The 22,576-nt window shown below is 42.4% G+C and overlaps 1 protein-coding gene across 1 annotated transcript in view; it reads left to right on the top strand.

The window, feature by feature from the left end:
- LOC147747365 (interleukin-12 receptor subunit beta-2-like) overlaps positions 1 to 22,576 on the top strand; it is a 553,753-nt gene that overhangs the window by 261,599 nt on the left and 269,578 nt on the right. The window contains exon 10 of the mRNA XM_086936246.1: positions 1,864 to 2,053. Coding sequence (XP_086792372.1) covers positions 1,864 to 2,053 — 190 coding nt within the window. The remainder of the gene's footprint in view (positions 1 to 1,863; positions 2,054 to 22,576) is intronic.

Genomic DNA, 22,576 nt, shown 5'->3' on the forward strand with positions numbered 1-22,576 from the left:
CGAAACACCTCCCTAAATCTCTGTCGACTTCACGGGGTACTTGGGAGACTGGACATTCTGAGAGATTACGCAATAGTGATGACCCTGGACACCACCATGGCATTCGATACTATTGAATGGTCCTATCTCTTCACAGTACTAGAGAGGATAGAGTTTGATAGTAAGCATTTTTGTATGCACCTCTTGTCCAGCCTTAACTTTCACACATGAATGAATGAAATGAAATGAATGAAACTTATATAGCGCACGACTTACCCTGGGGCATCTCAGCGCTTGCTTAGGGAACCCGTCCTGGTATTCCCCTGTGAGATAACCCTGGCAGGGTATCCACAAGGTGAAAGCCAGGCATCCCACCGCGAGGGGCCGTTGTGGAGATTAAGCAAGCTATTGCCCAGAGTCGCAGAGTGTGAACCCGTGAGTCGAGAAGGCACTGGAGCGAGAATTAACGAGTCCGTGGAATTTTGAGCCCAAGACCCGCCGAGGCGGGGAATTGAACCCTGGTCCAGGGCCGAACTCAAGCTCCAGGTCTGCCGCCTCTAACCCCTGAGCCACACTTCTCCGAACATGCACGTTGGGTCCACACAACAAGGCCATCACTCATGCAGGTACTGGGTTCTAACATGAAAGACACAATTCTCCCTCCATGAATGAACAAGTGTACAGGAATTTTACATTGGCATTCCATACTACTGTTATTCTTAATTCCCACAGGGCATACAATCTGCCTTTGTGAGTGTTTATACAAAATGCTAGAATGTCTCCTATTACAGGCAATCTGTCTGATGAAAAGGGGTCTGGTGTGGATGCCAAACAACACTCGACTCAGCAAAGCATTTAACAAGGGCTTTGGAAGTAGGGGTGCAGGGGGTGCTGCAACACCCGTAAATTTCATCAAGACACTTGACTTTTTGTGATACTCAAATGACAATTAAGGGGCTCATTACGATGTCGGTCGGACAAGCATCCGACTGGCATCACAGTGGAAGTGAAACCACCCGACTACTAGTCGGCGGTTCCACTCCCAGTATTCTTATGCCACCCACCATTACAGCAGTCAGAAATATGCCTTTCTTCAATTGCAGCTTGTGCCACGGACAGAAAAAGGGCTGCAGCACAAACTGCAATTGAAAAAGACGTATTTTCAAACATCAAGTCAACGTGTGCCAGGCACCATGTAGCGCTGGGCACACTGCTCATGGATGTTTGGGGGGGCACCACATGTACCCCACCAGGCCCCATAGACAGGTTCCAAGCCGAAGCATCGGTCGGTCCCTCCGCCCACTGCTTCCGACTGCCAGATCAGAATCCGACGTTCAGACTGCTCTTATAGATGTCGGTGGGTCTACGACCGACGGCCTGTCGGTGGCAGACCCACTGACATCGGAATAAGGCCCTATGTGTTGAAGCCCAATTTCCTCACGTTCAATTGTGCAAATTTAGTGGTCATTTCCAGAGGCCATTTAAGTGGAAGATTTTGCTTTTTGTAAATGTCAATACCTTACCGCACATGGCTTCAGGTCAATGTACTGCAAAATGCACCACTGGACATGTACTGCTCCCTTACCACTCTCCTGCTGAATGGTCATGGGCCGTTTGTTACACTTGTGTGTTTGTGTAATGCTTGCATTTTTCCCTATCATTACCAGTTCAGTGACATAACATTGATGATTGTTTGGAAACGTGTCTTTAAATAGTACATAGTTCGTTAATTGATACATAGTGCATTGACACTATTTAACCATTATGATATTGTGACTTTTTAAATTATTTACCTCACATTGTACAATAAATGTTATTAGTTGCTGTCTTTGAAGCTTTAGGTGTTTTGTGTGAAATATATGAAAAGATTGTATTTTATTACAGAAAATGAGCTTGTGGGAAGCAAAAGGAGAAATCCTGCATTATGAAGTCACATTTCAGAAGCACACTGCAACAACCACGCAGACGTGGTTTGAGTTAGTCATTGACAGTGCTGTTGCCACCATAGCAGTGTCGGCTTGCAACGCAAAAGGAACCTCACCTCCAACGCACATCAACATATCTACTTTTCCAGGTAAATGTTTTTATTGGTGGCAGCCAAAAAATAAATACCATTGGCTTGGGGACTCCTACCTTTTGTCATGATGCTGTTAAATTGAATGGTGTTAATCATGTCTGTCTTATTCCAAGCTCACTCAGGGAATTCACAGGTAAGCCAGGAATGCTACACGAGTGACACCCACTCACAGTTTGTGAGCTCAGCCCTCTGTGTCTATGAGGACTGGTGCATTATTTTGTCCGTGCATGATACACCTTGTTCATATATTAATCTCCTCTACCCGATTCTTAAATCCATTTGCACAACGAAGTTGAAGTTAGGTGTATAAATAGAGTGCATGCTAACATTGTGAAGCAGAAAAAGCGGGAGATTTAAAGAAATAAATCAGAGAAACTTATTTCCACATTGACTTGAATTGAAGTGGAAGGAACTGTAGGTGGGATAAACCGAAAATAAAATCTCTTTTGATTTTAAAAATGGGGGGGGGGGGGGGCTGCCACCTGAATCGGGTGTGTTTATATGTACGAAATGACGAGTGAATTTATACACACAGATTTTCTCACCTATACAATGGCACTAGTATGATGTATTTTTTTGTTAAAAAAGAATCTGTAAAACTGCTTCTTTTCGAGGAAGGTGTTCCCATATAGACAGCGTGAGCACTTTCAGAGAAATACAATAATAAATGATGGTAAAAGTGTAAATATGACAGGTAGGCTACCCTTGATGCCTCTTCTACCCCAGCCACTTGACTGTTAACCCTCTAAAGGCAAAAAGAGGCTCAAGAGGCTCTAAATCACAGCAGGTATAGGGATGAGCAAATTAGGTACTCAACAATTTCTTAACAATTGCTATCTTTTACACCAACTTTGCTAACTAGTTATCTATACAATTAAATTAAATGATGATGGTGGCAAAAGTACAGGTGGACCCCCAAATCACAAATAACTTACAAACCAATTAAATACACAAATGCTATTAAGTATCTTGATCCAAAAAATGCACAACAATATAAGTGACACTACAGTAGATACAGTTCAGTATATAATAAGCATTGGCACACCAAACAGGTTTCATCCATAGCAGCGGAATGCACACTTATTGTCTTTTTCAATGCGTGTTTTTATTCTCCACTTGCATGTGCAGCAGCCATCTTCAATTGATGTGTGTTAAAGTGTAACAAAAACTATTTCAAAATGCCTAGCACGCATCAGTGCATGTAGGGTGACCATCTCCCTCCAATTCATGAGAACAAAAAAGCAACTCCAGAGATAAAGACCTGTCTACAGCTATGGCCCTCAGGGCAGGAGTGCACGTCCGTCACCATGTGGGGGACTTTTCTGTCCCAACAATTGCATTCTGAACAATAGGTCTTTAACAGCAGACAGCTAAACCTGTCCGTAAGCGAGATTTAAAAAGGAAATATTCAGCAATTGTTTCTGTCTCCAATAGAAGGAGAATGGGACTTCTTTAATGGCAACTATACGATGTTGAGGCACTGAATATAGATAAGTATGGTCAAAGTGAGTGAAGTCTTTCTAAAGGCAATGAACAATATATTTTCAGTTCCTGCACATAAACATATGAGGTACAACTATATTATTGCATTCAACGTCAGTGATGGGCAGTTTAAGTTATCAACAATTTAGTTAAAAAGAGGTAAGTGTAGTATAAAATGTCACAACAAGGACAAAAATAGGATGGTATAAGATGTTTTAAAAATAAAAGTATTAGAATGAAAAAGCTAAATGTTATCGAAGGGGGGAAAGGGTTGATTGGGTCCTAAACACACTCCGTGGCTGACCTGTGATGAAGAGAGTTTGGGTAACGGTCTGAGGTTCATCAGTTTTAATTTGTATAGAAGTCAAAATCTATCCTTGAGGTAAGGTGGAAAGCTGTAGTCAAGCTGGGGTCCACCAGGATTGGAAATGTTCCAAAAAGTTCCAAAGGGGCAACCTAGAAAACCATAGCCACAATGATTGCGACTTCATCTGACATGCCTTACTACTGTTTCTCAGTTTCATGGTTTTTCATCGGCCTTAAAAACCTTTCGGTAGGTCTGAATCTGCCGCTAAGGCTGGGAGCCATAGTCAAGTTGGGCTCCTTAAGGACATATGCTTTGTTAGTGAAGGCCAGCTGAATCTTTGATTCAACAGAATATCTTGCCACAAAGGTTGTGCCTTCATTAGGTAACCTCGTTTCCTTGCACCGGTCCTCCAGAGATGAACTTTTAGAATTAAGAACTTGTCGAAAAGGTTCAATAGGTTCTATACAGCTTCTTTAAATTTACTGTCACTGTAGGTTCTTTCAATATAAGGCAACAAGCTGAAGTCGGAAAAAAGATTGTCCCGCTATAGGCAAGGACAACAGCTGAAATCCCAGTTCCAAATGGTCTGGCTGGTTTCCATCCTTGAAAATGAAATCCAACAAACTGTGTTTCCTGAGACTTCCAGAAACTTCTTCCAAAAGAAGTACATCCACATTAGATAGGCTTTATTTGAATATACCCAGGACACGCTTAGTTTTTTGCGCCTATAACAAGACCAGTGGCGACCACCTCGGAATGGGGGTGGTGGGACAGGGGAATGGATTACAAAAAAAATTATAATAAAAAAAGGTCCTTACCTTTTCCTTTGCCGCGCCGCTGCTGCACGTCTCTCCCCTGTCCTTTTCCTCACGATCTACCAGAAGCATCCAGGCTTTCAGTCTCTCACAGCCAATCACGATGCTGCAGGAGCATCCTGTTTGGACGCTCAGTGCTGTGCATTTTCTCCATGGGGCTGTGCAACACTGCCCAATAGAGAATATGTCAAGTGCGCATGATGGTTTTGCCGGCCCTAAGGGGCAAACCACTCTTCGCTCTGTTTGGCGTCACGGAGCCCAGCCGCGCCCCACCCGGATCTGGCTTTGAGCTGCAAAAAGAAAAAGAAAATGATAATAACGTTATGTTGTTATTTTCTTTTTCTTTTGTATACTGCTGAATTAGCAGTGGGGTGATGCTCCTTCCCCTTAGCGAAGGAGCTGCCACTGAACAAGCCAGCTCTTCTGACTTTTAAAGATGCTGTTCATTGTCAGATTTCATGAAGAACCAGGTGCCCCCCCACCCTTAATATTTATGTAGACAGAGAGTAATCCAACTGGACAGATGGCTGTTTAATGTCCTCTTTAGCCAGACTATGTATACAAAAAAGTGATGAATATATGTATGTATGTATAGGCATTTATATAGCGCACTACTTACCCGTAGGGTCCCAAGGCGCTTCGACCGCTGCGAAACCCTTCCTGGCTTCCCTGAGAGATGGTCCCTTAGTGGGTATCTCCAGGGTGAGACCAAGCATCCCCGGTGGTCTGGTGGGGCCGTTAGTGAAGATGAGGCAAGCTAATGCCCAGAGTTGCCGAGTGTGATCGCTGATCAGAGTAGGCACCGAGGCGAGAGAATTATCGAGTCCGCTGACCCTGGTCCAGAAACCTGCCGCGCCGGGAATCGAACCCTGGTCCCGGGCCGTCCTCTGCTCTCGGGTCTGCCGCCTCTAACCAGTGAGCCACACTACTTCACGTGAATGGAATGCTTTAATTAATCTCAGCCACTGGTAAGTACTCAGGCCACATCCCAATCCATCTTTATTTTGCCCACCATGTCACCTCAGTTTGGACCCAGTTATATGTAACTCAATCTCGGGCCACGCCCCTTTTTACACCTCTCTGCAACGCAGCTCTGTTGCGCTTACTAGAGGTACCTGATGGGCTAGTTGGCCTCCAGGGACCCTCAGGATTGAAGGGGAATTACTCCCCCAATTTAAAAAGCACCACAGGGCATGTTAGTACAGTGGTGCAGGGATGGGTTGGGCGCTGATATGACAAGTGTGCAAACATGCCCAGTGGCGCGTTTTAAGTTGGAGGATTAAGTCCCCTAGAATTCCAAGGACACTCAGGATTCAAGGCAACTTAGTCCCCCAACTTAAAACACGCCAAAGAACATGTTTGCACATGTTTCCTCATGTAATGCAACTGGTGCTATGTAATTCGCTCTGATACCCGATTCGGGTCAAGTTCGCGCTATATAAAACTCTAAAAAATTAAATAAAAATGTCACGTCAGGCCCCGCCCCCTCCCTTCACCACTGTGCAAACGCACCCTGTGGCACATTTTAAGTTGGGGGATTACGTCCCCTTGAATCCTGAGGTCCCAGGGACCCCCAGTGTTCAAGGGAAATTAATTCCCCAACTTACAACATGCCACAGGGCGTGTTTTCGAGTGATGCACTGAGGGGGTGGGGCCTCCGGTGTGGTGCCATTTTTTTATTTTATTTATTTTCCTATTTTTTGGGCCCTAGGTACCCCATCCCCCAGGGCTTGACCCATATTTTCTTAAATAAAAAAAAATACCGGAAGGGGGCCACGTAGCCCCCCTCCTGAGGCCATTTTCATCCCGGGGACCCCATCCCCTATGGCATGGACTGTATTTTTTTTATATATTTGGAGGGGGCTGCGTGGCCCCCCTCCTCAGGCCATTTATGGCCCCAGGGACCCCATCCCCCAGGGCCAGCCTTAACTTTTGAATTTTTAAAATATTTTTTTAGCTTATGGGCGAGGGGCCACGTGGCCCCTCCCGGGCCATTCTATGCTCCAGGGACCCCATCGCCCGGAGCCTCAGTGCCCCCACAGTCCCGTCGTCTCCCCGCCTCCTGCGGGAGCCGGCATTGCTTTTCGACACAGGGAGCTGCTAACATGCACCTCCCCTTGTGGAAAAGCAATCTGCTTTGGATTTTGGAAGCGAGAGCAGGAAACCGGCTTGCGCTTCCAAAATCGAAACCAGAGTTTGCTATGACAGGGCGGGACCCATATGGCTCCTGCCCTGCCATAGCAAACAGCCGTGTCCCGGGTGGGCACCCCAGGACACTGCAGGAGCTGGCCCTGGCGGATGGCGGTCCACACGGCTATTAAGGGCTCCTGGAGGGGGGCCGCATGGCTCCACTCCCAATGTGTGCAAAGCCCCAGGGAGGTGGTGGTCCCTGGGGCTCAGGGGTCCGTAACAGACCCACAAATTTGCAAACTAATGTGCCCCGGGGAGGTGGTGGTCCCTGGGGCATGTGGGGGGCTTGATCCCCCCCACCCCCCACTCAGGTTTTTTTATTTTTTAAAGGTTAACTCCGGGGAGGTGTTGGTCCCCGGGGTTGCGGGGGGACTGCGTGCTCCCCACAAAACATAAAAAAAGCCCCGGAGAGCTGCGGCAGTCCACAGGGTTGCGTGGGCCTCCGTGGGCCTCCACTATTTTTTTGGCGCATGCCCCCGGGACCTGGGCCACCAGGGGGCGCAATAATAACGAAGCCCGGGAGCCACCGCTTTGGTAATTTTTTATTTTATTCTCCAGTATTCGCACACCCAGTGTGAATTCTGCCGTTTTATGAATAAATAATGCTGTTTTCGGCCCTGGGGGTCCTTGTGAGACACCCTGAGCAGGCCTAGGGGGTCAGGGTGTTTCTACCCTTCCCCCTTTTCTTGTTCTTAAACTTTTTTTTCACTGTTTTCCTGTGACTCGGTTCTACCAAGTCACAAGATGGCTGCCAACACTTCCTGGTTCGGAGTGTTGCCATCCAATCACAGTGAAGCTTGTTTATCTGGAGGGTTTGCGAACCCACCGCGGCCATAGATATTGAAACTTTTTCTTTTTCTAATTGCTCAGGAACTACTGAAGTTTACACCATTTAACAAAAAGGACGCTTTCTAAACCAAGAGCAAGGACAAAGTACTGTGAATACAGTATATCAAGGTTTTATACCCTAGTGAGACAGCCATTTTGAAGTGGTGTAAGGTGTAAGCAAGATAACCTGTCAGATCATCATGTATACGGTCTGATGGTGATTTGATGCAAATGCTGGTAATAAATTCATATCATGGTAAACTTCCCAAAGTAAACAATAATCACAAATCCAATATACAAGGGATTTCATGAAGCTCATTATACACAAAGTGCAGGTACTATATCAAAGCCGTTAATACATGTATAATCTGTACTTAAACACAAATTAATGTGCTGGCGTTCGATCGCAGCCCACGATATTCCAGTACCGCGTCGAGCTCTCACACATGTTCATGAAATTCTTTTTGTTTGAATGCTTTATTAGTCAGTTCAGCGTACTGTTTCATTAACGTGAACAAGGCTTCTGTGTAAGCCGAAACATGTTGTTATGAATAAACACCCTTGGAATTTATTTCTGGTTGACAAATCTTTCTCTGAGAGCACACGACAACTGTGGATTACGTTTATACGGAGATTGATTACCGGCACGCTCCGTCGGTGTGTGTGCCAATTCCTGCGGGGCTGAGGGCAGTCAGAAAGAGCAACAGTGTAGAAAGATATATTTGTATATATATATATATATATATATATATATATATATATATATATATATATATATATATATATATATATATATATTCACTGAAAAAACCATAGGTTTCACCCATGTTATGGTTAGCTGGACATTTCTCTCCTACAAAACCATTGAAAAATCCCCCGTTATAGTTAGTTTAGCTACCTATAACTTGTGCTCCCGCAATGCACTGCTGATGACATCACATATTACATCACTCATGACATGGTCAGAGACATCACTCATGACATCACTGATGACATCTCAAACGACATCACTGATGACATCATCAAGTGAATGTTTTTTTCTGAAATTTAAATATGTTTTAAATATGTGTATCGGAAGGTCGATGGAAGAATAAATGGGTATATAAGTGTCTGAATGTATGATTCTGTTTGTGTAAAATTGATTGTATAACTAATTGATTAAGTGTATCTTAGCAAATACATAGGTTAGTGAGTAATATTTAAACATGTCAATAACTGTATCAGTCGCTCACTTTGTGTATAAGTGACTGCATGGGTTGGTGAGTAGCTATATGAGTGTGTATATAGGTTATTAGATTTTTTTTGAGTATCAGTATGAGTGTCTGTATGGTACGGTGAGGGATATTTTTTAGCACATAGATGCATGAATGAGTGACTAACTGTTTGTATGTGTTTTGAAGACAGCATGTGTGCAGACTGTATGGGTGGATGAGTATGTGTATGGCTGTGTTTGTGAGTGAATGACTGTCTCAATAGTATCTTTATGAGTAATTACATATGTTTTAATCTAGTATATGTGAGTATTGATGTATATAAGTGATTATATGTGAGAGTGAGAGACTGGAAGAGTTCCTGTATAAATAAGTGTGTGTTTCTATAAGTGATTGTTTAAGAGAGTAAGTATGTGTTCGTTTCTGTAAAAGTAACTGTAGTGGTGTGTGTGTAGCTGTATATGCAAATGAATGGATGTTTGATAGTTTATTTGCATGTGTGAGTAACTGTATGGATGAGTGTCGGTGTGCAACAGGATGTATAGGTGTATGAGTACATATGATGAATGAGTACATGTATGAGTGACTATATAGAACTGTTGGTGAATGAGTGCATATGTGTATGTAGATGGTGGAATTACTGAATAGGTTGTTGTAACTGGTATTGGTATCTCCATTTTTTTGAAAATTTTAGATTCTATTTTTGAATGTGTGTATCAAAGGTTATATTACGCCAAGAGGAGGTCTGCCACTCTTTCACAAGGATGATGTCATCAGTGATGTAATTTGAGATGTCATCAGTGATGTCATGAGTGATGTCGCTGACCATGTCATGAGTGATGTAACATGTGAAGTCATCAGCAGTGCATTGCGGGCGCGCAAGTTATAGATAGCTGAACTAACTATAACGAGGGAATTTTCAATGGTTTTGTATGAGAGAAATGTCCAGCTAACTATAACATGGGTGAAACCTATGGTTTTTCAGTGAATTTCTAAGGTTTTTTAAATGCTAATTCCTAACTATAACGTGGCTGAAAACTATGTTTTTTTCAGTGAATTTCTAAGGCTTTTTAAATGCTAATTCCTAACTATAACGTGCCTGAAATCTATGGTTTCTTCAGTGAACAAATATATGCACTGGAAAACTAAACACCCACTTCCTTTACAAAGAAATGGAAAATTTGCATCTTTGCAACCTCTCTAATTTTTCACCTTAGTCATCTTCCACACAATCAACACAACAACCACAAGTACACTCACCTACTTGCTACCATTCTTGCCTAAGCTTATCAATTATTCTTCTTTAATTCAAATTCAAAGTGCAGGCCCTTTATTCAGCCTTCTTGGTAACTACTACCCGTGAATAGCAGTGGGTAATTTGCACACTTCTGTCCTATCTTGCGTCTTTTCTACCACACACTGCGGCAGGTTTACAAGCCCCTTGAGCCACTTTTGCATCATTATTCCCACGACCTTGTAAATCTGTTCAACAGTGTGTACTTTATGCACTAGCTTTCTTCCCTAGTTGTTGTACTAGTTTCTCTTGCTCCCACTGCGCAATCCAACACCCTATCTGTGTAATGACCTGGAAATCCAAAGATCCACTTCACTGACAATGCAGTGGGTAGTTTGCATCTCTCCAACCTTTCTTATTTTTCAAGTTTTTCATCTTCCACTCAATCTACACATCATCCACAAATACACACATCTAATTGCTGCATTCCTTAGCTGTAATTATCAACTATTCTTCGATTTTATATTCATATTCAAAGTGCAAGCCCTTTATAAAGCCTTTTTGTTGTAACTACTGTTCCAGAAATTCTGCTCATACACAGAACTGTGCATAAAGACTTAGGACCTCAGTCAATTACGGCGTACCAAAGCCCACCTTATACACAAACCCCCTACCAAACTAGCAATCGGTGACTCATTAGTTCTTCGCCCTAGAGCAAAAACACCAATGACCAGTCAACCCAGAACATGCGACTTAGATTACATGAAGTAAAGTGGATAACAAAAACACTCTTTCAATATACTCTTACAGCAGTCAAAAACAAGATTAAAGAAAGACACGTGCAACTTTTAAATGATTCCTTCTAACATCATAATCTCATCCACAGTACCTTAGAAAATACAATCAAACATATTATCAGAAACAAAGTTGTCAGCATTGTTACTATTCTATGAAATACAAACAGGAAAAGTATCCTATAATGCTAAAGGTAAACAAATTTAAAATGTACATACATTTCACCCTCCCTACCTAGCAGATTAGTTTATAACTACAGAAGGTCTCATAGGATTACATGGGCAGACCCATACCTCTGGTACTCAGCAGTATTGGATCACATTGAGTTCTGCACAAACTGTCAGGATACAAATGTTCTCCAACTGTGTGTAACTTTGCCTCCACAATGGATTATGAAACGCGCAAGTATCAGAGGTGGCCACAGCTCCATATGTATTATGGCTCAAATGTGCGAGGATCATTCTGAATAACAGACACAGTATTCAAGATAACCTTGATGTACTTGTGGTCTCACTATAAACACAAAACTAGCGAAGCAGTTTACAAATCTAGCATACCAAATTATTCTCATATAAAGCAAAATACTCAGCCTTCTCTAAACAATATCACAAGTACGTGTCGTGTGCAAAGCAGAGCAGGAAAGCAAAAATAGCGTGTAAGCTTCTAATAAACCCATACTAATTTAACAGGGTGTGAGTGCAACGCTCAGCCCCACGGCACCCTTTCTTGATCAAAGCACGTGATATAAACATGGGCGAATTAGGAACGCAGAGTCCAGGCCTAAAAAGCAGAGTCAAGTTCACATTTCCAAAAAAAAGTTATTGGCTCTTTGATAGAAAGCAGGAACTAAATAATAAAGAATACGTAGAAAAATCAAAGAGTCTTAATCCAACAGCGTATAAGCACAGTATGAAGCAACAGCCTCCAACAGGAAGTCATTGTTCTCATCTGAAAACATTTCAGCCATCCAATTCAATAGTGGGAATGAACATGCATGTTCCTCAACCACCGGAGCCTCTATCACCATTGGAGGAAAACTCGGATCATCTTCAATGTAACTGCGTGCCAAGAACTCAAGCGCCTCTGCAAAAGCATTCCAACGTCCCATTATTCCATGTGTCGCTGCTAAAGCTATAATCCCGCCGCCAGAACAAAGCAAGTCATGAACCACTAAGGGGCTCATCAACTGGTCATAATCCGCGTTGGGAGACACTGTACTGCAGAGACACAAATCCAGGGCCCAGTCGAAATCGCAGCTCAGGCAATGAAACACAAATTGAAAGCATGTGAAAAAGGAGAATCGAAACGATAATCCATAAACTGCACTCAACGTTGCGAGAGGCAGTGCTCCATAGTAACTAAGCATTCGGTTGCGGAGCAGCAACAGACGAGACATATTATCGTCTGCTGCAGGATGTGCATCCATATTTATGTAAACAAATAAATAAAAGCACACCGGCAACTAATGTGAGTATTAAGCGCAATCCAACAAAGATGCTGGAAAAAATCGAATGAAAAAATCCCAAAAAGACACCAAATATACTTTCTACAGAAGTCACAAGGCCACTGCTTCTAACTTAAAAAAATTAAGGTAACCCCATAGTCAAGGACACATTAAAGATACTCTAAATGAACTCCCCAAAATTCAAGAGCACTTCTGTATTTAATAAATCATGCACTTCTGTGTGGGTGTTTGCTACATAAAGGACAAATGTTTCTGTACCAGATATAAGAGCAAACTCTTTTTGAGACAATAGCGCTCTTATACGACTCATTTGGTTGACTCTGCTTTCAAGGTCAAAATCGACCGCCAGATGGAAACATCCAGCTTCCCATGCGGAGGAGGTAACACAACTTTTTTTTAATCAAACCACACGCTCAGTTACCGTAATCATTTAAGCGATGCCTGCTAACATTGAACAACAATCTCCATTATTTCAAAGTAAATAACTCCCGTTTTCAGTAAACGGAACGTTGTTATGATAGCAGGTGTCGGACTACCTTTCAAAACTCCGTCCAAATCAGGCGCATCTTGTATACAAGAGCCATGAAATTGTATGTGTCTACAAATTAAGGAGTGATTTGGACTTTTGTGCAATCCTCGCAATTCACATAGACTTCTTTTCTCTCCCTCACGCACCTATATGTAAATGGTAATAACCAAGCTTCATGGACATAAGCGCTGCCAAAACATCCATATCTGCCTAGAGCATAGTATTTCAAACCTCAAACTTAACCAGTTTAAAAAATAATGTTATTATACTGTGGATAAGCCACACACCTGAATTGGATCTCCAATGACTGACCACTTCTAACCATTCTCATAGCGCGCCCTGTGCTCTGATTTGACAGTGAGAGAGTGATCACAAGATATATAAATGACTTTAACCGTAATTTTCAAAGAAACTACTGAACAGATTGACACCAGATACGCCAAAGGCACAAGTTGGAACTGGGGACTACCTCTCTGCCAAATTTTGTGTAATTCCGTTCAGCCGTTCGAGCTGTAGCCGTGGCTAAAGTCCTATGAGAACTTGCATGGGGAAACGCATTTTGGGACCCCCCTTTTTTCTCGGCCCCCGCTTCACCAATCACCCCTAACCTTTCAGGGAAGGAGCGGAACTGAGCTGGCCAAATGTTTGGAAACTTTCAAGAAGATTCATCAATCGACGCCAAAGTTATTGGCAATAGAATGTTGCGGTTTTCCTATGGATAATAGGCCCTAACTATAACTATCTACTGGCGACTGCCAGCATGTAATATATATCTATATATATATTATATATATATATACATATATATGTGTGTATATATATATATATATATATATATATATATATATATATATATATATATATATATATATAAGAGTTCCTCCTCAGCTCGCTCTGCGCTCGCTGACACCGCCTCCACGCCAGCAAAAAATGGGGACCGGACCATCAAAGTCAGCAAAATTATGTTTTCATTCAACAGAACCAGCGATGCGTTTCGAGCAAAAAGCCCTTGTTCACGCTACAACATGTTTGGAATAATTATGCTTTTTTTATACTTGCAGTGATGCTGACACCGCCCCCTGGTGGTGTCCACCATAATCACGTGATCAACAATAAATAGTGAAGAAATACTATCGCTGGTATCATTTTTCGTTTGCTGACAATGCAAAACATGAAATACAATTACTGGTTAAATCCAGAAAATAGTTCAATTAAATTTGATAACTACCAGATCTAATATCTTAAAACATATTTCTATATTGCCAAATTAAGTTTCAACTGACATGTGTAGTCATAATCTGTGCAAACATGCAAATATCTTATATAGCAGCGAAAGTTAAAGTGCAATAATTGTATAAAAAAGTGCATAAGTGAAAAAAGAGATATAGTAAAGTGCAAAAATCGCGGGAACATACCATACTACCATAAGAGCAGAGATACACGATAATTCAATATGCATTCACATTATATAGAATATTCAATAGGCAATATTCTTCTATTTCAAGTTCTCCAAAGAATTTCCAGGTAGTAAAAAAAGTTTTATCAAAAAAGCTAAAAAATAGAAATATGTATAAATAGTACCATATTTCATATATGTACACACACCCCCCACACCACAGTTTTAATTACATATAACAAAACACCTAAGTATAATACAAAACACCCTATAACCTTAAACTAACTACATTAATCCTAAATATGTACACCTATATACATACATACATGTCTGTACATCTCTATATATACATATATATCATTAGTTCTATTCAAAAATATATGCATCTACAAATTCTACACTCAAATTTAATTTACTGTACAATACAAAAATATCATAGGAAAAATCCCAATAAAATCTAGTTCATTGAGTTCTGGAATGATACTGTTTCAATGTAGTGGAAATGCATATATGAAAGTTAATCTAATAAAGTGCATAGTGTACATCAACACAAGTGTATGTCAAACAGAACATCACTAGATGTCAAAGCAATATCATAGAATATATCTTGCGCAAAAATTCTCCTAATAGAGAACCTAACTAGGAGTGCGTATATTGCCCTTATAGGAAAACTAGAATAGTGAAGACAATTCAGACAAAAAGCTACACCAAGACAGATTACAGAAAATGGTGCATTTCCTCAACATTGTTGAGCCCATTGGGCCAACGACTATCGAGTTCCAATATAAATCTAGATTCCAGTTTTCTGAGCTCTGCTTCACGGTCACCTCCTCTTCTTAAACATGGTACCGCCCCAATCACAAAATAACTAAGACAATTCAGATCTTTATTATGAACCCGCTTAAAATGTCGTGCGACCGGGTAGGTCGGGTCACTGTGTAAAATGGCCCGCAAATGCTGTAATATCCGGACGTGCACCTGGAGCTTAGTGCTGCCCACATATCTAAGCCCACAGGTGCACGCCAGAACGTAAACAGCATGGTCTGTCTTGCAGGTATAGTTGCCATTGATGGTCTTGGCAACTGTGCTGAAAGGGGTAAGGTAATGTGTGGTGGTGACTCCGAATTTACAAGCCCTGCAACTGGAGCACTTATAGAATCCTCTAGTAGGGCGTAGCCACGGAATTTTAGTTTTTAATTCGGGTGCTGCCTTATCCAGATAGTTGCCCATAGTTTTAGCTTGTCTAAAGGTTACAGTCGGGGAAGGTGGTAGTCTAGTATTGAGTATGTGATCACTCAAAATAATGGGCCAATTTTTGTTGATGATGGACCTGATTTTTCTATCCTCCTTACTGTAGGTAGTGATCAGACGCGGGCAATCTAATTGGGATTCTGTATCCATAGGGAGTTCATTTTCAGGAGGGGAAATGGGAAAAAGACTTTCCCTAGATCTAGAAAGGGATTTAATTACTGCTGCATTTAAGATGCGCTCAGAATACCCTCTGGCTTTTAACCTATTCAGAAGTTCCTCTAGACAGTTATTAAAGTCAGAAGGGGAACTACAAATCCTCTTCAGGCTGAGAATTTACCCATACGGGATTCCAGATATTGTGTGTCTTGGATGCATACTGGTTGCATGCAATGTAGCATTGCCTGCTGTCTGTTTCCTATGTAAAGTAGTGTTCAAAGTACCTTTGGAGACATACACCTCTACATCCAAAAATTGAATGCGGTTCTTGTTAATATGAGCTGTGAAGTTAAGGTTGAGGGAATTGTCATTAATGTCATGAAAAAAAGACAATGCCTCCTCCTTGCTGCCTCTCCAAATGATGAAAATATCATCAATGTACCTCAGAAAGCAACTCAAGTGGCCCTCCATCCACGCCTTGTGGCGTACCTTGAGGACCTGCTCTTCCCACCAGCCTACGTGCAAGCACGCATAGCTGGGGGAGAAGCAGGCCCCCATCGCCACTCCTCTCAGTTGCCTGTAAATTTCCTTACCAAAGGAGAAAAAATTGTTATAGAGGCACCATTCGATAAGACCTAAAATCACCTTGTTATGTTCATAGTACAAGATAGGTCTGCTCGATAGGTAGTGTTGTACGGCAAATAATCCTTTTGTGTGATCTATGCTGGTATACAGCGACTCAACATCTAACGAGATAAGCCACATGTCACTCTCCCATACAATTGCAAAGATTTTAGTTATAAAATCACTGGTGTCACGAGTGAAACTGGGGAGTTGCTTTACAAAGTCCTGGAGGAAAAAATCAATATATTCTCCAACTTTCTCACCCACACTGCCTATCGCTGACACAATAGGCCTGCCTGGTATTGGTTGCACGGCCTTATGTGCCTTTGGGATAAGGTAAAGGGAAGGCAAGATGGGAACATTTACATACATGAATTTGTACTCCTCAGGTGATATTAGGCCTTCTCTTTTCCATTGGCCTAATGACTTATGTAGTTTGGATGTTGCTTTCTCGTACTCTTTTTGTGAAGTCTTTGCATAACAGGTTGGGTCCTCAAGTTGGCGTTTGGCTTCAGTGATATAATCCTGTTTTGGCCAAATCACCAAATTGCCCCCCTTATCCGATTTTTTGATCACTATATCGGGGTTATTGCCTAGTTTCTTCATCAGCTTATCATAAGCAAGTCTTATGTGTATCTCCTTCTTACGATGTTTGTTGTTAGTTTGGGTATAAAGTCTCTTGATGTCATTCGTGACGCAGTCGTGAAAAATGTCGATCGCGTCTTTAGGCATTAATGGTACAAATTTGGATTTGCTGTGAAAAGGACTCAAACCAGCTCCTTTTTGAGGGATGGGGACTTGTCTTAAACGATTTTGTGTTGAATCTTCAAGATTTGTTTCTGCATTTTCAGATGAGCTCAGTAAATCATTGGCATCTAGAAAAGTATGTGTGTCTGATGCTCGTAGTGCCAGTGGCCCATCAGGTTCAATCACCCCATTTTCATTGTTCGGAATATCAAGGTCTTTGGCAGATTGCAAAGCAAAATGTTTTTTTAATTTTAATTTTCTTATAAAGCAGTAGAGGTCAACTCTGGTCATAGTGTAGTTGAAGCTTTGTATCGGAGAATAATTCAATCCTAATGAAAGCAATTGTTCCTCCGCTTTATTAACCCCTTCCGTGCGGCCGCGATTTTCCCCGTGTGCGGCCGCCGGCAGAACACGGGCGGGCCATGACGAACCCCAGCCGTCATCAGCACACGAGCACCGTAGTGCATGACGGCTGGGGTTCGTCACCAGCATGGAAGGGGTTAAGAACAACATTGGAGAGATCAATAATGGTATTGTCAATTACCGCCGTTTCCCCCATGTTTTTTTCTTTTTCTTTTGCTGTTGCTGCGCCCCGGTGTTGCTTCCTTCTGCGCTGTCGTTCTTTCCTACGTTTGTTCCTCCTTTGTTTGTTTGTGGATTGGGTTGCCAAGACCTCAAGGTTTGGAGCCTCTCCTCTACTACAAAATCCATTTCTTGCTGGAGATTCAGTGTTTCCAGTCCCATTAAGTTTAAATCAGAGCTGGTGGAACCGGATGATAAAGATTCCACACTAGATGCGTTTGTGACTGATGAATCAGTGGTTTGGGCCGTTCCGTCTGTATTAGTAGTACCAGATGCTGTCAAGCCGGTACTCGCGGTTGCAGTTGCATTATTGGTATTGGATCCAGTGGCATTTTTCCTATTCGTGTATGCCTGTCTTTTGGCCAGATTATATTTCCTAGAAAATGAAAAAATCCTGCCATATCGATAATCGTCCGCGTCACGGGTGAATTTGGACGCCTTACGAGCTTTCATTTTCTCCTCGTGTTTGTGCAATTGCTCGTTCATATTGTCTGTTAATTTCTTGATTTCCGCAGCATTTTGGCAAGTGTTAATTTCCATTTCTAAAGCCTTAATTTGTTCCAATAGTTTAGCTCGATCACTGACAGCATATTTGATCAATATACAGACTAAGTTCATGGACGCGGCCAGGTTACTCTCCCCCCACTCTTGTAGCATAGCCGGGTCCGGTTTATCAAAGCTTGGAGCCAATAAGATTCTCAATCCTCGTGGGACCCGACCAACTTCTTCATACTTGCTGAGGGATTTGTGCTCCCACCATTTTGTACATTCAGCTTTGCGCAGTTTCAATAGCTCCTTAAACAGCTGTTTTAAATCTTTTGCTTGTGAATTGCCATGTTCACTTTGCGTCTGTTCTCTGTTATAGTTAGAAGATGTCTCTGTGGCATCAAATAATGATAGAGCGGCTTCTTCCCGCTGTTTGTCAATTTCATCTTTATCCATGTTGGTAACGGTTCTGTTGTTAAATAAGGAATTGTAGCGAGCAAACGTGATTCTTGTGCTCGCTTTCTATGGCTGCTCAATTACGTCATCACCAGATGATATTGCAGTTGAAAAACACTCACCGCTAGTAGATGGCGGGAACTGCTCCGCGTTCCGCGTCCTCCGACGCGATCCTTCGGGGCTGCTCAAACCGCCAAACCAGGTGCAGTCAGGTTTTCAGTACATCCGGGGACAGACGCTGTAGTTCCCATGCGAGATCCAAAAGAGGTGATTTGAAAGCGGCTGCCAACTTTCGATGAAGGGGTCCGTTACGAAAGCAAATCGACTTCCGTCTGCATATAAAAAAGAGTTCCTCCTCAGCTCGCTCTGCGCTCGCAGACACCGCCTCCACGCCAGCAAAAAATGAGGACCGGGCCATCAAAGTCAGCAAAATGATGTTTTTATTCAACAGAACCAGCGACGCGTTTCGAGCAAAAAGCCCTTGTTCACGCTACAACATGTTTGGAATATTTATGCTTTTTTTATACTTGCAGTGATGCTGACACCGCCCCCTGGTGGTGTTCACCATAATCACGTGATCAACAATAAATAGTGAAGAAATACTATCGCTGGTATCATTTTTCGTTTGCTGACAATGCAAAACATGAAATATATATATATATATTACCACCAAAGTTTGGCTGATCACAAGCCACTTAGTCGGCGGGCTCATGGCTGGGGTAGCCACCCCCTGTAATCACTATACACTGTCACCAATGCAACTTTCCTTAGATCCAAGGCGAGTCAAAACACTAGAGCTGCGGCCACAAGTATTTAGTGCAAGTTTATTTAGACACAATGTCCTACGCATTTCGGAGTTTCAATCACTCCTTCTTCATAGGCAAAAGACCATCGGGTCCATTATGATGACGGGCGGATTGCCCCCGCCAAGCTGGCGGTGGCCACCGCCAGCCTGGCGGGGGCAATCCGCCCGCCATCAACTCTCGTTTCCTCCCCTGCCATATTAAAAGGCCGGGGGGGTCGCCTTGCGGCCGGGGCGGAAGAGGAATAATATGGTGGCGGTGTCTATCAGACACCCCAGCCATATTATGATGGGCATTTGGCAATGCCTTTCCGTGGCGGTAATGTAGGATTGCAACTGCCACAAAAGAAATTGAGATAAATAACGGGAAAAAATGGAAGATTTGCTAAACACATTGACAAATGTCATGACAACAATTGGGAATCGTTAAGATATTGCGCCATTGAACAAATATCTGAATCTGAAAGAGGAGGCAACCGTACCAAAGCCCTCAGGCAAAAAGAATCAAAATATATTATCACCTTCAGAACCTTAGACCCGCGAGGCCTGAACCAGAACGAAGAATTACATGTTCACTCATAAATGACACAGATGGAGGACAAATCCGGTTAAGCAAAAAATACTCATACTCACCAGAGAGTTAAAAAGCTTACCATCTCAGAAAGAACGCAAATTAATCTTGTTTTGATAACAACCAAGCCGAGGACATTGAGAAACAAACTGTGAAAGTAAATGACATTTTTCACCAGAGAGACTGTACAATAATGAATAATGTTTAATGACACAATCAGTGACAACATGCTATCCGTGACAATGCTTAAAAATCTCATGTAATATTATTTGTTACCACTGAGAGCACCACACCTTTTTTTTAAATGTAGTTGTGAATATCGAAAGAAATGTGAAAAACTACATTTACCAGAATGCTCTAGCATGTATATAACTTTACTCACTGTGCACAAACATAAAAGAAGGCTTATTGTTAAGGCTCGACATCCCGTGATCAAGCCTTTAGTGTAATGCGAAATGCGTTGGGTCTTGGTGAGAAGCTGGGCAAAATAAAGCCGCTGGATTATCTAAATCCTTATCCACGTGAGTGCGTTTTCATTCCCCAACCACGAGTTGGACCTCAAGCAATATATATATATATATATATATATATATATATATATATATATATATATATATATATATATATATATATATATATATATATATATATATATATATATATATTCAGGGGTGAACCTGCCAAAAAGGCCAAGTCCATCAATATATATATATTGGGAAGGATCTTTTTGCATTCAATTACACGCCTGCCAGTGGCGTGTTTGGAGACCCCCGCACAGCAAGAGGCCCGACAAGCTGCTGGCAACGCTTCGGCTCTTTGGACTTGGTCATGGATTGACACGGTCGGGCTCACCACAGTATCCGGATGAAATGGACGCGGTGTCATGGACATTGTTCCCTGCATTGGGTTAGCTGCACGCGCGGCAGGCCCCCGTGAAAGAGACATCTGGGCATTGTGGTTGTGCGGTGGGGACATAAGGAGGCTCTTTCTTTGCCATGATGGGAAACACTGGACAGTGAGAGCGCACCATCCTGTTCAATGGCATCTCCTGATATCATCCACGCCACGGGACCCCGAGGTAAAGCTTTGCATTCTGGGCCCTGTAGTTTGAGTACCGACTGTACAAACTACCTGTGGTGGAGCCCTTCAAGGGGGAGGAGCAACGGCAGCCTATCAAACTGCGGCAGGACATCTAAAGGTGCAGACTCACTTCCTTCTTCCCATTACTTCCACGGCGCTGACGAAGGCTCAAGACGCCGAAATGCATTCGCCTTGGTGGAATATTGGTGGAACATTGTTTGAATAAAGGCTTCCTACCTGTCCCCGTGCTGGTCTCCGCCTTTTCACTTTGGGAAGGATCTTTTTGCATATATATATATATATATATATATAAACAGAAAATCCAGCTCCCGTGAAGCAAAACTCCGTGGAAGAAGGCACAGCACAAAGTGGTTTCAGGATTCGGCATCACTTTATTACATCATGTCGCCCTCAATCCCAGGTACAGAAAAACGTTTCGGCCTTCACAGAGGCCTTTCTCAATCTAGTTTGGCGCCATAGATTGTGTATGTTAAATAGCCCTTCCCACTGGACCTCCCACTGGACCTTGCAATGGACATAGAAAACACATTTAAGTGTGACCAATCGTCCCATAGCCCAACAAAATGCAAGTGTGTATGGCAGTACAATACAGCTGTATGATTGCAAAATGTCAGACAAAAAATAACGTAATGCAAAAATCACGAAATATATACACTTGACTGAGAGCTTGTCTAGTAAGAACAGACAGTTTAGAAAAACATTTTATGCATGGGATTGCGTCACAGTGGGAAAAATGAAAGCAAATAAAATCTGCAACCAAATACTAGTCCTGTAAAGTCTGTACACTTAAAATGTGTTAAGAAGTGTTAAAAATCCACGCTGCCGAGCGGAACTGATAGTTCGAAAATGTTAGGCATCTGTGTCCACGCAGGCTCAGATGAGGCGATAATGTTATTGTAGTTCATTGCGTCTTAGGCCCTCAGCTGCATATAATACACTTGTCGGAAAGATTGCCTGCCAAACTGCCATGATTTGTAGTGACAGGAGTCAAAGGGTTTCCACCTCGGGGTCACATGTTCCTACAACAATTGTATTTCGGAATCAATGCCAAATGTCGAACTTGTGCAACAATCTCTTTGGAACTACCGGTCCCATAATGCCACACATTGGCCTGTTACTGCTTGCAGGTGCGGGTCAACAAGTGTTAATATAGCTGAATCGGGCTGCTAAATAGAAGAATGACACTGGGGCAAAGTTAAATACCTGGCAGCAAGGATGTAAATATAATCAGACATCACCTCAGGGTTGGGGGCGACCTCATGGCAAAAAGGATGTTTGCGCCGTAACCACCTCACCGCATCACCTGTAGTATCAGCGGTGCCCAGTCACCGGAAAGCGCCAGTATTTCGGGCGAGGCATTTCTTGAGGCAGGAACACCGGATCCCATGCTGGCAAATATATATATTCACTGAAAAAACCATAGGTTTTAGGCCATATATAGTTAGGGATTAGCATTTACAAAACCTTAATTTACTCACACAAAACCATAGAA

This window comes from Lissotriton vulgaris, chromosome 1_1 (genome assembly GCF_964263255.1).
Source record: "Lissotriton vulgaris chromosome 1_1, aLisVul1.2, whole genome shotgun sequence".
NCBI classification, from domain to species: Eukaryota; Metazoa; Chordata; class Amphibia; order Caudata; family Salamandridae; genus Lissotriton; species Lissotriton vulgaris.